The 15,868-nt window shown below is 33.6% G+C and overlaps 1 protein-coding gene across 1 annotated transcript in view; it reads left to right on the plus strand.

Annotated features, from left to right (window-relative positions):
- EGY2 (ethylene-dependent gravitropism-deficient and yellow-green-like 2) overlaps nt 1-15,868 on the plus strand; it is a 119,290-nt gene that overhangs the window by 50,994 nt on the left and 52,428 nt on the right. Inside the window, exon 9 of the mRNA XM_089798383.1 lies at nt 9,219-9,372. Within this exon, the coding sequence (XP_089654509.1) occupies nt 9,219-9,372 (154 nt within the window). The remainder of the gene's footprint in view (nt 1-9,218; nt 9,373-15,868) is intronic.

The following is a 15,868-nucleotide window of genomic DNA, read 5'->3' on the forward strand; positions in this document are numbered from 1 at the left end:
TGTGCTATTTCCTCTTTTTTATTTCTCATTTTCTGTGTCTTTTGAAACATGCAAGATTGCATCATTGACCAACTTAATGTTGGAAGACAATCAAAGATTCAATGACTGACAATCTTCTAATGTCGCCGCCTTTATATGCTTGTTTTGGGAACAAAGACTCGTACCATAGTTCAAGAAGACCAGGACAAGTTTGATGACCAGAATCAAGAAGTTGTCATGCTTCTCAAGCTCTTTGTCATATGATTAGTTGCCTTAGATTCCTTCTGCAAAGTCAACGTCAAACATTTGCCAACATGTAAAGGAATGGCATGAGAAATCGGACAAGAGCTGGTCGTTCTTCTTAAAGAACCAATTGTTCTTCGTCATGATGGATGAATGCATGTCCTTACAGGAGCATCTCACAAAAATTAAGGATATTTAAGATCAACTCGAAGTTATTGGTCGGAAAATGGAGGAAGAAGATATAGTGATCATCATCTTGAAGAGTCTACCTATATCTTATGAGCACCTTATAGAGACTCTCAACATTACTTCCACTAATGTTGATTTGAAATTTCTAGAGTTGTTCACCAAACTTGTGCAGTAGGATCGTTGGAAACAACAATTTGTTAGTAGTATTGGCTTGTCCTCCTTAGAGCATGCCTTTGTAGCCAAATTCTTTCACAAGGATAAAGGTAAATTTTAGTAATCTCTGTCATCTCAGGTGAAGGGCCCTAGTTAGTCTCAAGATGGTTCAAAGAAGAAGAAAGTTCAGTATAACTACTGTCACAAACATAGCCATCTTCTCAAGGATTGTCGTAATCAATTGGCTTCCCAACAACAGAAGTAGGGAGGGTTTCAACCTAAAGCCAATGTTCTTGAGTGCACGAAATAGAAAGAGTTGGTCTTTTATGCCTTCATGGCTAAACGACTTGCAAACCATGCAAAAATCTTCTGCCTAGTATATAGATTATGGTGCTTGACATTTCACTTAGGTGTGATTGGTTTACAAAATTTTATCCCTTTACTTAGTTATATTTGGAGGAGGTGTAGAGTATACTATTGTCTGGCAAGGGAAACGTTCAAATATAGTTTAGTGGGAGAAATCTCATTTACCTCAATGTATACTATGTTCATGGCATAGAACTTAACTTACTCTTAGTGAGTTAGATCATGCGACATTATCCTTAGCTTGATTTGGTATTTAGTACACACAAGTGTTCGATTGTTGATCATGCCACACACACTACTTTTTGCTGTTGGTATTGAGGATCATGGTCTATACAAACTTGTGGATACATGCGACTCTCTTGAGCATGCCTTTAAATTCTTCTTCAATCAACAACCTCTTATCTGAACGATATGGTCACATAAACATCCACTATCTTACTCAACTTGTTTGGGATGATTTAGGGCCTTTCTTACTTGAAATGCAAACTCTAAATTGATGCATTTTTGGAGCTTGTCAAGTTGGAAAGCAACACAAAACAACATTAAACGATGGTGACTCATGACGAGCCTCTAAGGTACTATAGTTGTTCTACGCTAATGTGTGTGGTCCAGTGAATACTCCTATTATTGGATGCATGTATTTCTTGCTTTTTGTTGATAATTTCAGTCATAAAATGTGGGTGTACTTTCATAGTAAAAAATTATGTGTTTATTGTATTTTTGAAATTTAAGGCCTTAGTAGAAAAAGAGTCTAGTTGTAATATTATATTCCTTAGGTCCAATGATGGGTGGGGGAGAGTTTTGTTCTACTTCTTTCTCCACTCTTTGTGATACACATGGTATAAAGTGTCAGTGAACCGCACCATACACCCCTCAATAGAACAATGTTGTAGAACATTGCAACAACACCATTACAAAATTGGCCAATTTAATGATGGAATACATAATTGTTCCTAAGAAATATTGGGCAGAAGCAGTGTTTACTGTGGTATGTTGTTAAGTGGAAGACTCTTGAGGAAGCCTGGATTGGTTGCAAACTCAGGATCAGCCACCTAAAAGTTTTTGGCTCTTTAGCATATGTATGGATTATAGCCACCCTGCTCCAAGCTAGATTCCAAGATTCAAAAGCTTATGTTTATAGGATACATGCGATGTCCCCTATATTGGAGATCCAAATAAATAAATAAATATGCAATAATAAATATAATAGTATTATATTTACAAATTAAATAATTAAATAAATGAATAATATAATATAATTACAAATTAGATATGAGATATAGATTAGAAAATATAATTATAATTAAATATCAATTATAAATGATAATTTTACGATAAAAAAGTCAAATATATTATAAATAGTTATACTACTTAGAAATTATAATATTATATATGCCATTAAAAGCTTATAATATACTTAATATAGATTTTGATAAAATATATATCATTTGACAAACTACATAGAGTATATTCTAATTAAAAGATTATAATCTCATACTACTAAACAAACTATATAAGATAACATAATACCATATTAAGTGACTAAACGAAAGGTTGCATACATTCAGTCCATGCGGAATAAGTAATACAAAAATATAGACCTGGAGTGGGAGAAAAAACCCATTAGACATCAGATTTGGGAGAGCATTATATTGGATACATTAGATCAAGGAGGAATTCGCATCCATACACATGAACACATGAATAGTGTCATCAAAACGAGGAATCTCAAGTAGGAGGTGATCAAACAGTAAGCAATTAGCAAATAGATAAATGGGAAAACAACCACCTTTGATAACGCCTAATCAATAGAGGTAGGAACAACATGATACACCATCAAATAGGGTTTAGTTTCTACATTCGGTGAGAAAAGATGATAAAACCCAACAGCAATAAGGATGAAAGTTGGAGCCAAAGCTTATTCCATTTTTGTAGTACCAAAAATAGCGATTGCAATTAATTGGACGGAAGATAGATGAAGAGGAATTAAAAACAAAATAATAGTGATCAAACATCAACAATTAGAAATAACAACTACATTGAAACAAGGAAAGAAAATATTGTAGGCCATTATTGACAAAATCAATTCATTAACTATAGAGGTTGAAGGGGATTGGCGATAGGAGAGGGAAATAATAAAATGAAGACTCACCAAATAAGGCATTGGAGCTATAACTTGCAAATAAATTTTCTGCGAATAATTGTAATACTTCTTCCTTTAGAGCATCATAAGATGTATATCATGGTCAACAACAAAGATGGGTTTTAGTCAGTGACTTGATGATATATAATTAAAACAAAAAAATAAATAAATAGCTACTAACGAATGAATTGGTTTGGTTCAAACAACTCTATCATCAAATAAGATATAAAATGAAACATCATCAGGAAGATAAGGTAAGATAAGATAAGATAATAATATTAATATCCACAAAACACCAACAAGGTTTATGGGATTAAGCATACAAACAGAGGAGCTAGCCAAAGCAGAAGCACCAAACGGTGACTGAGAAGAAACAAAAGCTAGAAATAGAACAAGAAAGAAGACAAGGTAAGAACTAAGGACTAAGGAAAGCTAATTTGAAGAATAAATAAATTGAATAAATGTCTTATTCAACAACAACCATAACGATGACTCATCCTCAAAGGCATCAAATTGGAATACAACAGTTTTCATTTCACTCAATCTACCATTACAAAATCATTAATAGAAAAAGAGGTTCATAGTCATTAATTAGATAAGATAAGATAAATTTAATAATGTCCAATGAGAGACCACGAGGGTCTCAGGGACCTAAACGCATACAAAGAGACAATCATTAGTAGTGGGAGCATCAAACGGTGTTTGCGGAAATAACAAGACAAGAAAGAAAAAGAACAAGAACCAAAGGAAGACAAACCAACTAACTACTCCTCACAAGCAAGTAGTCAAGAACCAAGGGGTAATGCCTTAGGCAAGGATGAGGATGAGGTCTTGATTGTCTTGAAGAGCCGCTAGAAGTAGTAGGGTGGTGCTGCTGAGTGTACCCCTTGCGAGGTCTCACAGATTTGGTGTGATCCAAAAAGTGGCAGAGGGGCTGCTTCAATCCTTAGGCTAGGACTGAAGAATGAGGGGATAAGCTGGTCCAGTGGTTGCATCGAAGATAGATGAGGCTGTATGGTGTGATCATGGAGCCGCAAGGCCTCCTAGACGTGACATTGTTGATTGGCATATCTGAAGAAAGACAAGAGGGAATTGTACTTTGTGAACAAGTAGTGAGATCTCTCTCTAATCTCGTAGATGATGGGGCAACGAAAAATAAAATGAGTCTCAGTTTCCTCCTCTCGAAGATGTCAAAGATGATAGATCCTCTCGTCTTTATCAATCTGATGATCAGTCTAAATATGTAACCAATGAGAGCCCACTCTTAAAGCCCCCAAGGAGATGCTAAGGGCATGTGTCCAGCAAGTGAGGTACCAAGGGTGCCCAATCACCCCATCCTAGATAACTATGAAGTGCTCAGTATAGAAAGCCATCCTCAAATGGAGACCCCTCGAAGGATTACTCCAAGTCATGATAATATTCTGTCTATAGATGTCAATTTTGACGTGTAGAAAATAATCAATAGTTGGAGATAGCATATGAGAACAAAAGATCAAGGGGGAGAAGAAGGAAAGTATTTAATATGGACAAGAATATAGAGAGCAAAGAAAGTGATGGGATAGATTCGAACAAGTGAATAGAAGAGAGGAGTTTATAGACAATGGAGGAGCAAAAAAGGAAATCAAGTTAGAATAAATAAATAGTCAATTAAGAAATTAAGGCAAGCAAATAAATATAGATGTTGGCAGATCTAAAACAAACAAACTACATAGATATAAAGGAAAATCTACATAAATGCAATGTCTATTTAATATACACTAGAGCCATATATATAGAGAGAGAAACTACAAATCTAATAAAAGTTACTTATTTCAAACTTAAGTGAAAAGTGCACTTTTTCAACCCATTTACATATTACACATGAAGTTTCATGTGCAATGTGTAATAGACCCCAAAAGGTGCGATTTCACTTAAGTGAAACAATTATACATGTGCAAAATAGAAACCAAGTGAAAAGAACTAGTTAAAACAAGTCACTGACATATGCATTCAAGTGAATATGCAAATGCACTTGAAAAGTATGGCTTTCTACCATTTAAATATGCAAATGCTCATAAAAAGTGCAATCTGGCTTGTTATACTCCCATTTCAAGTGCAAACTGCACTTCTTGAGGCCATTTGCATATTGCATCTCACTTCCCAACATATGCAATATATGTTTCATTTTGAAAACCACGATTGGCTTGCAAAACAACTTGTTTTCTTTAAAACTACTTGGCTGGGTGTTGTTTACACTGCAAATGCACATGTAATCACACTTCTAAAGTGCAATTGCATATGCACTTTAAAAATTCAAAGGGAACTTCTCTTACTTTGCAATATCCATCTCATTCTTAAACCTATGATTTGCCTCTTGGGTGTTCATTTTTCTGCAATGTGCAAGGTGTAGTTTGCTCCAAAAAAGTGGGATTGGCTTCTTACTTGCATATTTCATGTAAAATGCAACATGTAAATAACATCCAAAACCCTGATTTGTCTTTACTTGCACTTGGTATGCAAAATGCAATATGTAAGTTGCTCCAAAAGTTAAGATTAGCATTGAAGACCAAACACCAATGTGCAAATCACACCCAAAACTACGGTTTGGATAAAAGCAAATGTGCAATGTGCAAAGGAACTCAAAAAATGCTATCTGCACTTAAACTCTGCATATACACATAATTTAAATATGCAAATCGCTCCCAAAAGTGCATTCTGCACTTCAGCATTCCATTCCAATGTGCAATGGCTCTTGAAAAGTGCTATTTAGGGCTGGGAGAGAGATATTCAAAATTTTTGATCATTATATGCAAGTGCTTTTGAAAAACCCGATTTGGAGAGAAGAGTTTCATTCCAACTTCATCTTTGCTCTGTGATTTGCTCTTTGCTCTCTAAGTAAGTGTAAATCTTTGGTTTTGTTTGTATTTCTTGTTCTTGTTGCATATTTGATGCAATCTTTTGCTCTTTTCTCCAAGATTTCTCTTTGCTCTCCAAGTGTAAATCTTTGGTTTTGTTTGAATTTTTTGTTCTGTTGCATATTCAATGCATTCTTTTGCTCTTTGCTTTCCATTTGTTCATTTACAGCCCTAGATTTTTGTTTTCAAACACAAAAAATTTCATAATCTCATGCCTTGTAAATGCAAGAAGGTTCTTTCACTCCAAAACGAATTTTCTTGCAAGATTGAGGTGTTTGAAAGCCCCCATTTTGTGTCAAAGAAAGAGGTATGTTCTTTTCTTTTCTTTTTTTTTTGTTTTTGGTGTTTTTAAAGAGCAACTTTGTGTAGAAAATAATGAAAGTTGTCTTAAAAAATGCAAGCTTCCATTCACATTTCCAGCTTTCATATTCATCCCATCTACAAATTTGCCCAACTCCATATTTTCCAAATTTGTAATCAGACTTTTAAAAACCAATTACACATTTACATAAGTTAAAAATAGTAAGTTTTCACCAAAAATAGTAAGTTTTCACCACATGTAAATGGATTTTTAAATCCCAATTTTGGGTAAAACTCTCATTTTCAAACATAAAGTCTTCTATTCTTAGTCATTCAAGCCAAAAAGCCACATTTTGCCCATATACAATCCACTTGAAAAAATCCGATTTTGATCATTCTTACCCAAAAAAGGAGTTGTTTGTATCATTTCCAGCCTATTTAAATGTTCATAAAGTATCCAAATCATACCTAGAACTCTTATCCTCTATAAGTCTACTATTGTTGTTCAAATCTCAAAGTCCTCATGGATTCAATTCCATTAGAAGATGTTTTCACCCTTTCAAATTTTCATGTTGCAGCAAACTCTCTGAGTCATGATATCTCTGAAGAATATTCGCCTTCTAAAGGTAAAGATAAAATGAAGTATCAGTATGACAAGGAATTAGCTCATACCACTCCATCTCAAGTTTCAATGGAATTACAGACACATAGATTAGTTATATAGATATGTCAGAATTTCTTCAAAGAACAGAGACATCCTGTCAAGAAGGTGTGCTTTAAATCAAAAGAAGCAATATTCATTTGGTCCACTTTCTCAATAGCTATCCTTGAACTTTAGTTCGTGTGGGAGTCTGCTAAGCACATTGATTCAAAAACAATATCAGTTAAAGATGCTGATGGGAAACTTGTTTTGAGTTTACATCCATACTCATTGAGAAGGTTTTCGAAATGTCGGACATTCCAGAATGTGTAAACTTGACAAAGGAGAGTTCACATCAAATGTGGATTGAGAAAAAGTTTGATTACATCAAGTTCTCAAATGAAAACTAGCTGATCAACAAGGGAATTAGGAGGCTATCAAAAGATGCAACACCACAGTTGTCAAAGTGAATGTAGTGGCTTAAAATACAAGAACTCCCGATCCTGCAATCATCGACAATTACATCACCAAATATAGAGCCTTTGCTGATAATATATAGGATTGATTTGTTCAGATTCAATGTTTTCGTCATTTTGCTTTAGTTTGTTTTTAGCTTTCTTGTAGTTCAGAAGACATGTGTGTAATTGATTTGCATGCAATCAAATTACACGTGCCTTCAACAATGTAATTGAATAAGTCTTCTTTCCTTTTTGACTTAGTCAAGGTGGCTGAGTTTCTCGCACCCTTTTCGCCTATTTTCTCTCACTCCTTTGCCTATATAAGGGACTACCGTCCATTGTAAATATCATATTTTTATATCCAAGCAAACTTAGCAAAATTTGTGCAAGTATAATTGTGATTCATTTGTGCAAGTTTCAAAGAGAAGTGTATAGAAGAAGCAATTTGTTTCGAGGATGCGTCTGGGAACAATTTTCGTAGTGTATATTGTAAGTAATGTCTACAATTTGTATTGCTTTCTTCAGTTCATGCAAACTTGTTCATATTCAAAGCATGCATAGAATAGTTAATTTCAATCTGTGTGCTAGGATAACTTAGAATTTTAGAATTTAGAAATCACTTTTTGTGAAAGTCTATGTACTACATTTGTGGTGGTGAAATTGGAATTAGAAATTATCTACTTGTGGGAGTTTGTGTGCCCTATTAGTAGAATCTCAACTTTGAAGGATTGCGTAGGAGTCTGTGAGCTCCCTATTTGTCCTTATAGTTTAGGAGCTAGACATAGATCTAAGCCAATATGGTTACAATCAATTTGTGGGTTGATTTGAGTTTATTGGTATCATTGTCTTAATTCAGGATATAAGTGTAGTTAGAGTTTTATGGTTTCCATTGCTCATTTTAGTAGTATTTGGATTCTTTCCTAAAACAAAAGAGAAATTTATAGTAGTAACACCCTTTTAAAGATTCTCTCAACTTCCTGCTTACCTCGAATTCATTCAAGTAACAATGAGAAGGGGGAGCCTTCCCTTTAAGGTAGGAGAGACTTTTTCTCACACGCTGTGACTAGAACCCTTGTTTTGTAACATAAGTCCTAAAAACTATTAGTTGCAAAATATCCACCCAATAATTAGATGCTTGTAGATATGCATTTATCTCAAGTATATCTGACTCCCTTGCTCTCTGATAATTAGGGAGTTCCCAAACATGCCAAGAATCTTGTCTTCCGTGAAAGAACCAAACATGTGGACGTTCACTGTCATTACAATTGACAGCTGGTTAAAGACGAGAGAGTTCACTTGCAGTATGTTCCAATAGGGGATTAGACTATAGGCATGTTCACCAAGCCTCTTGGTCCAGATAAGTTTGGTAAATTTAGGGGGCAACTTCGTGTTGTTGGTAGATTGGCCGTTAAAGGAGTTTATTAGAATATTATTATATTTACTTTAATGGCCATATTTTGTATATTATGTAAATTAGGTAGATAAGATCATTTCTATGAACTTCTTCAGTTTCATATTAGAAACTTGGTATTTTCTACATTTGTAATTTCTTTATAATGATCATCTTTGATCATTTATTATTACATCTAATATTTTACCAATTACTTCTCACTAATACCATATCATATAATAGAAAATAAGATTTGTGCATTCAAATTGTCTCAAGTGGGACAATTTTCTTTTATCATCATACCTTAGCTATCATTATTTGCTTATATTGATTCTCTAATTCTAATGTTTTACTCCTTTTGGAAACTTGAGTGAATGCTGGAATTGATAGTTGTCATCTGTATTTTTTGTTTATTTTCAAATGATTTTTATTCGTATATAAGATTATGTGTTTAATTTCATAGGTCGTCTTTTGGAAATTTTGGACTATTGGAGGAAGGTCTTCCTGGTGCATTGATAACAATTGCTATATTAGGAGCACATGAAATTGGTCATATTGTTGTGGCGAGGAAAGTTGGTGCAGATCTTGGTGTGCCTTATTTTGTTCCCAGCTGGCAGGTGCGATACTACTTGCAGCTAGGTTTACATTCTACTTTAGTTTCTAAGCCATCTATTTGTTGCTAATTAATACTTAAGAAGAACTAATATTTATTTCTTGGCATTTTGTTCTATCTATTTGTTCCTATTAATTAATATTTGTTTCTAAGACATTTGTTTGCTTCTATTTAATTCCAGGATCCCTGTAGCACAAAATAACATAGGAATCACATGTTATTGATGATTTCACTTCTCATGTATAAAAAATTATTTCTTAACCATTTTTGTCTAAATTTGGTATTTTAACTGTCATGTTTCTTGATATGACTTTACTTTCATGATCAAAGAAAATATTTTTCACTTAACAAGTTTTTATAATATGAATTCATATTAATTTTCAATAAGCTTTGATGCATCTAACACCCAAGAGATCCCAAGTCTTCAAAACAAAGAATTCGATTGGATGGTTGTTATAGAAGCCAATATATATCTTGATTTAGGTATTTTCAATCAGCAAAACTCTAGGAAAGAAACAACTGTCAAAATGATCGTTTATCCAACTATCCCAACAACAACATTTAGTGAGAAGTCTTGACAATGATAAAGACTGAAAGAGGCTAATAAGGTATTTTCTGGAATTTCTTTAGTGTTGTGCGAAATTTGACTTTGACCAGTGAAAAGGAATTGTTTAGATTTTTCTAATATTCTGATTTTTTGGATTTTTCTGTGTTTACATTTATTTTTTGAGTAATAATGCAAACATGAAATATAATGCTAGACTAGAACAATAACAACTAATGAACAATTTTAGTAGTTTTTTAAAATCAAAAGTGGCAAGCCACTGATATATTATTTATATAAGAAATTGGTTCAAAAGGGCTCCTAGACGAAAGAACCAAAAAGAAAACCTCCATTCGCAGCCAATATATACATCAAAATTATACAAAGCTTTACAATTAAAATTACACAAAGTCCCCCTAATTTACAAAGACTATAGGTAACCAGGGAATAACCATTACAAAAAGATTTACTTTCAAAAACTTTCACACATTGTGAAAGTATAACAAGAAATACTTGATCCCCCAAACAAACTTGATAATAAAAGAACCTCCTTGTTCGCTGGCATTATATTCATATGGTAGCATCACTACATTTAACACTTTCACTGCCAAGTCATTGTGCCAATTTTATGGTCGAACTGCACTGAAGCATCCATCGAACAAGTCATATTTGATATGTTTATTAAAAAAAATCAATGAACAGTTATACCTAAGATGAAGGAAATCAGATTTTGTTAATGTTACCCAGGGAGGCGTCTAGGACACATCCCTAGTCTATTCCGGGACGGGGACACGGCTAGGGGACGTTCCCACACTGTCCCTGATTTAAAAAAATGACACGAGACATCCCAAAAATTCGGGGGACAGCTGTATGTCCCAGGGATGGCTGGGGATGCCTTGGAAGTCCCCAGGATGCATAGATGTCCCCAATGGGATAGGCTGCATCTGCACTTGAAAAACACATTCTTCTTTGATAGCAAACTTTCTTTTTTAATATTAAAGTGGGTCTCTCCTTCCAAGTTTGCCTTGTTATGCTTATTATTGTTTGGTAGTTAATTCCTACTATTTGGGGTCCACTGTTTAGTATTTAACAAAATTACATTACACATCCCGAAATTATAAATTTTGTTACAGTCATGCTACATTCTCAATTTGAAACAGCAGACATTTTGCAAGGTTTTGAGAAAGTATGAAAAGTACATTTCAGGCTTGTAACATGCATCTTATGTGATTTTGTGGCAATGCATCAGTGCTAGGTTGTAATGTCCCCTTATGTAGATTTTACAAAATAAATGATTAGTAGCTCACAAGCTCAATTCTACAAGACTTTTCCAATCAAGGACTCTTATTAAATGTATATTGAATCTTGACGATAAGTTGATAACTGATACTACAAAGCATAAGAGATGATCCATAATTGAATACTCATTGATGAGATAATCTAACTTTCTGCTGTCTCTGATATGTTGATGAGAAACCACACATGGGTGATCTCTTCTATACATTGATCTCTTGTTTATTCTTGTCGCTCTTGATATGGTAATGTTAACATGCCACAAGTCCTCTTTAAATTGCTTATAGATTTCCAAAAATATGTTGCATGTGTCTTCTCAATCGCATATATAAATGATGTCAATATTTCTAAGTATGCAATGGCCTTTTCAATATTTCTATATAATTTAATTTCTATTACTGATTCAACTTTTAAAAGTATGCAATGGTATGGACTATTATTGATTGAAATCTTTAATGAAATACCACCGAATCCTATGCCAATAAGGTGGACTTTTGGAAGAGCGATCCAACTATGGGTAAACAAAAAATTTAAGAAATTATTGATTCCTGATGTCTATGCTCTGCCATAATTTTCCCATTTCTATTTATTGCTTCTTATATCGTCTCTTTTGGTTTGAAAGGTTGTGGGTCTTGTAAGATTGACGCCCCTTGTCTTAACATAATTGTTTAGTTAATTTAATCATTGCCCAGTCTATACAATCTTAATCACTTAAGTGGTTAGACCATAGTTTGCAAACTCTATGAGTACTCTCAGAGTTGCCAAGTACTCTCAATTTTTTTGCTAGGCGATTACTATCGAGTTCAACTCTTGCGTATTTATAGATGTAAAAAATGTAGGTAAAAATGTTGACGTAGGGAAAACATTGGATTAGATGCATTTTCACATCATTTTAGTGCTATAAAACTATACATTTTCTCTATTGAAATGCCAATTACTAATTGAATACATTTTGTAATTGTATTCTACAAATTTTTTTTTGTTTCTTTAAGAGATTTTAAATTTTAGTACTTTCTAAGTTGCCGAGTGTATGTTGAGTTTTTTCTGAGTTAAAATTTTTGGGCTTGCTGAGTACTCTCCGAGTCCGGGTCTGCAAACTATGGGTTAGATGATAACATTTTTATTCATCGGTGGTCAATAAGCATTATATTAGTCAATACTATATTGACTGTACCATTCAGATTTAGAGTCAATTCAATGAAGGTTAATTAGCGGCAAAATGTAATCACAGTTTTAGTTATTATTGTGCCCTTAATATCAAGCGATTGGTTTTGGTTTAGTGATGTTTTTAGTAATTAACTTTCAACTATATCATAATCATTTTATGATAGTAAAATTAATCCATATATCTTATTGATAATCCCTTTTAGCATCACTTCATTCTTGTTACTCAAGCCATATTAGCTATTCGCTTAATGGAAAGCATTATATTAATGATATCCAGGTGTGGCTTGATACATTTAGGACCAATATTATTGCTCCCTAAATTGATTAAGGTCCGATGATGTATAGACACAGATGGCTATTGATTAAAATCTGTCATTATGTGTAATTTAATTGATTTTGGATATTTGTCTCCATCATTTGTATCATCTATTTATCCTTTGCTTCCTCCATCTAATCATAGCAGAGTTTCTTAATGCTAATCGACACTTATATCTGGTCTAAATAAGTCTTTCTAGTATTTATTGTTATCAATTTATTTGTTCATTTTTATTATTATTAGTCATTTAAGATATTTAATTTTTATAAATTAATTTTTGTGTTTTCATTATTAGTTTTTTATTATAATTATATCTTATTTACTTAAGTATGAAGTGCTGAGTCTTCGTTTCCCAAAATGCCGAGTGTAATATTATTAAGAACTGATCTGTATTATATTATCAATATTAATAATTGACAATATTATATTATAGGATGTGTTTTGACAATAAATTATTACATTCATTTATATATGTATACTTTTATATTATTATTTATTAATACGTCATTTTAATCTTTTTATGAAGTTATTAGATAGAAAGGGGACATTACAATCTGCGCTTCTCAAAATTGCTTGTCCTCAAACAATATAAAACTCTTTTGCGACTCTGATTCTGAAATGACAATTTCAACTTGAGATTACAACTGTAATACATTCATGAACTAATATTCTTTTTTCTTGTCAAGCAAGAGCAAGATGTCATGTTCACATGTGGTACTAATAGTTGTGTAGTGTTTGAGTGATTCAAGCAAACTATTAATTTACTTTTGTACCATAAAACTACCTTCATGAAATATCCAAACTAATAGTATTTGATAAAAATCTTTAAAAGGATGACAATATATTCCTTAAATTTGTTCCAACTCTGATCAATAGAACTACCAATGATAATGCAAACACTCTTACAATTTGGCCAGTAAGGTTTGTCTGAAACACCACTTATATAAATCTGTCATACAAGAAGATATAAGTTTACATTGCTCATACAAGAAGATATAAGTTTCTCAGCAACTCCAAAGTGCTAAATAAGATTTTCAGCTACCAATTTGTGATCTAGACTTATAACATCAACATTCAGTATATTAGTCTTTGATAATCGATGACTCAACTCACTTGACTCAGCCAAACCTCTAGAACTCGACATGTCTTAGGGAAATGATATTGTATAAAGTTTTGTTGGTGATCACCAACACCCGGCCAACTATACGATGCATCTCTCATTCATATTCATCTCAACTCACATTGAACTGTTCCTACTCCTGATGTTAATCTCTTTGTGCAATAGCCTAATTTGCAACTAAATTGTCTACCCGGCTGCCTTTGTTCAACGTAGTGAAATCGCATTAAGGACCTACATTGTTATCCAATAACCTGTTGCCTAGCTTCACTCATTATTTTGCAAACCATGTTTCCTCCTATCAGTAACACAATAAACATAATTTTGATTGGTTTAGTCGTGCAAATCACAAGGAGAAGGGGTATCGTCCTTTAGAAGAAAAATCAAGCAAGAACTCGAGCATAGATGCTTACCTTGGAAAATTCTTAATTTTTCGATACCTCCTATAGACCTCTGATGTCCCCTATAATTGGGAGTTGCAGGAACCATTACTCAACAATGAGTATCCACGATAGTGAAATGGAATCATGGTAGGTGTCATACTGAGGTTGGTAAGGAAGTTACAAAGTCTGGTTGCTAACTGAGATAAGAGCATTTCGCTAGGTTATGCTAGAAAGTCCAGTTGCCATTGTGACTCACTCGAAAAACACATGTGTCATCTTGCAACCCTTGTCAGGATCAATCGATCAACATTGGTTAAGGTACCTCCACGTCATCCCTTTTGTTTTGACTATCCTATCGGGACAACTAATAGGCTGAGAGTTGGTTGATGCAAATCAAATTGGGGTTCGAGACATGACAATCCTTTGTTCCCAGGATTGCTTTTCCTCAAGCAATCACAATGCTAGGTGCCGCAGAATGTGTTCAACTTCCCATGTGGCATTCTCTATGCGCAAATCTTTTCAACACACCAAATACTCCTTAATAGACTTGTTTCTCTACTATTTCTCCCTCATGTCCATTACCCTAACATGAACAACCTTGAAATTCCCTTCCTCATCTATCGAGGGTAACTTGGTTGAACTCATGATATGTTGACCAATAGTCTTCTTGAGGCATGAGATGTGAAAAACATTATGAAAACTGCTTCTAACTGGTAGCTCCTTGTGATAGGCTACCTCCCCAATCCTCCTAAACACCCTATAGTGTCCATAAAACCTCGATTTGAGCTTCATTGTGTTGTGAGGTTTTCACACCATCGCCCCAAAACTTTGGGGACCCCCTTTTTCGGGTAGGCCTTGGCAATTTTCGCTAGTGTTTTTTTTTTCCGTTTGCCTTAGCAAAATTTGGAGTTGTCTAGAGGTTTTTAAATTCGTAATTGTTTTAACTCTTTAAATGAACTCTGTGCGAAACTAGATTTTTAACTAGGAGGGGATTTTGGTTTGTTTTAACTCTGTGCGAAACTAGATTTTTCGGAGCATGTAATTTTGTCCTTAGGCCAAGCAAAATTCAACAACATTTTTTGATGGTTAGAACAATATCTGACAGGACAAAATTGCAAATTTTGGAATTAGATAGATTTTTTTTTGAAAAATTTGATATAATTGTATAAGGTTGAGCATTTTCAAAGTGAATTTTAGATTTAGTCGTTTTGGAAAATCTTGAATTGTTTTTGGATTTAGAGTTTGAATTTTGAGTGCTAGGAAAAGGATTTATTTTGTTAAAAATTGAAATTGTATTGCAAAATTGAAATTGGATTAAATTGCAAAGTCTCATTAATTTGGTTGAAATTTTGCCTAGAGGATTTTAGAAATATTAAAGAAAATTGGTAATTTGGAATTGGAAATTGATTTTGGCTTGCTAGATTTAATTTTAATGATATTTAAATTGCCAAAATGTTGTTAAATGAAAATTTTGACATCTTGTGGGCTTACCTTATTTCTATTTTGCAATTTTGGATGAAACTGGCAATTAAAAGGGCCAATTTCACTATAGGGCTTCGCTATTTTAACGTTTTATTTAACACTGGGCCATCTTTGGAGGTTTAATTTAATTTTTTGTTTCCCTCCAGGTAGGTCAGCCCACTCTGGAGATCAACTGAGAATATGAGGGGCTTCCCCCCT

Source organism: Cupressus sempervirens, chromosome 8 (genome assembly GCF_028749045.1).
Source record: "Cupressus sempervirens isolate cs-2001-9-10 chromosome 8, ASM2874904v1, whole genome shotgun sequence".
Lineage (NCBI taxonomy): Eukaryota > Viridiplantae > Streptophyta > Pinopsida > Cupressales > Cupressaceae > Cupressus > Cupressus sempervirens.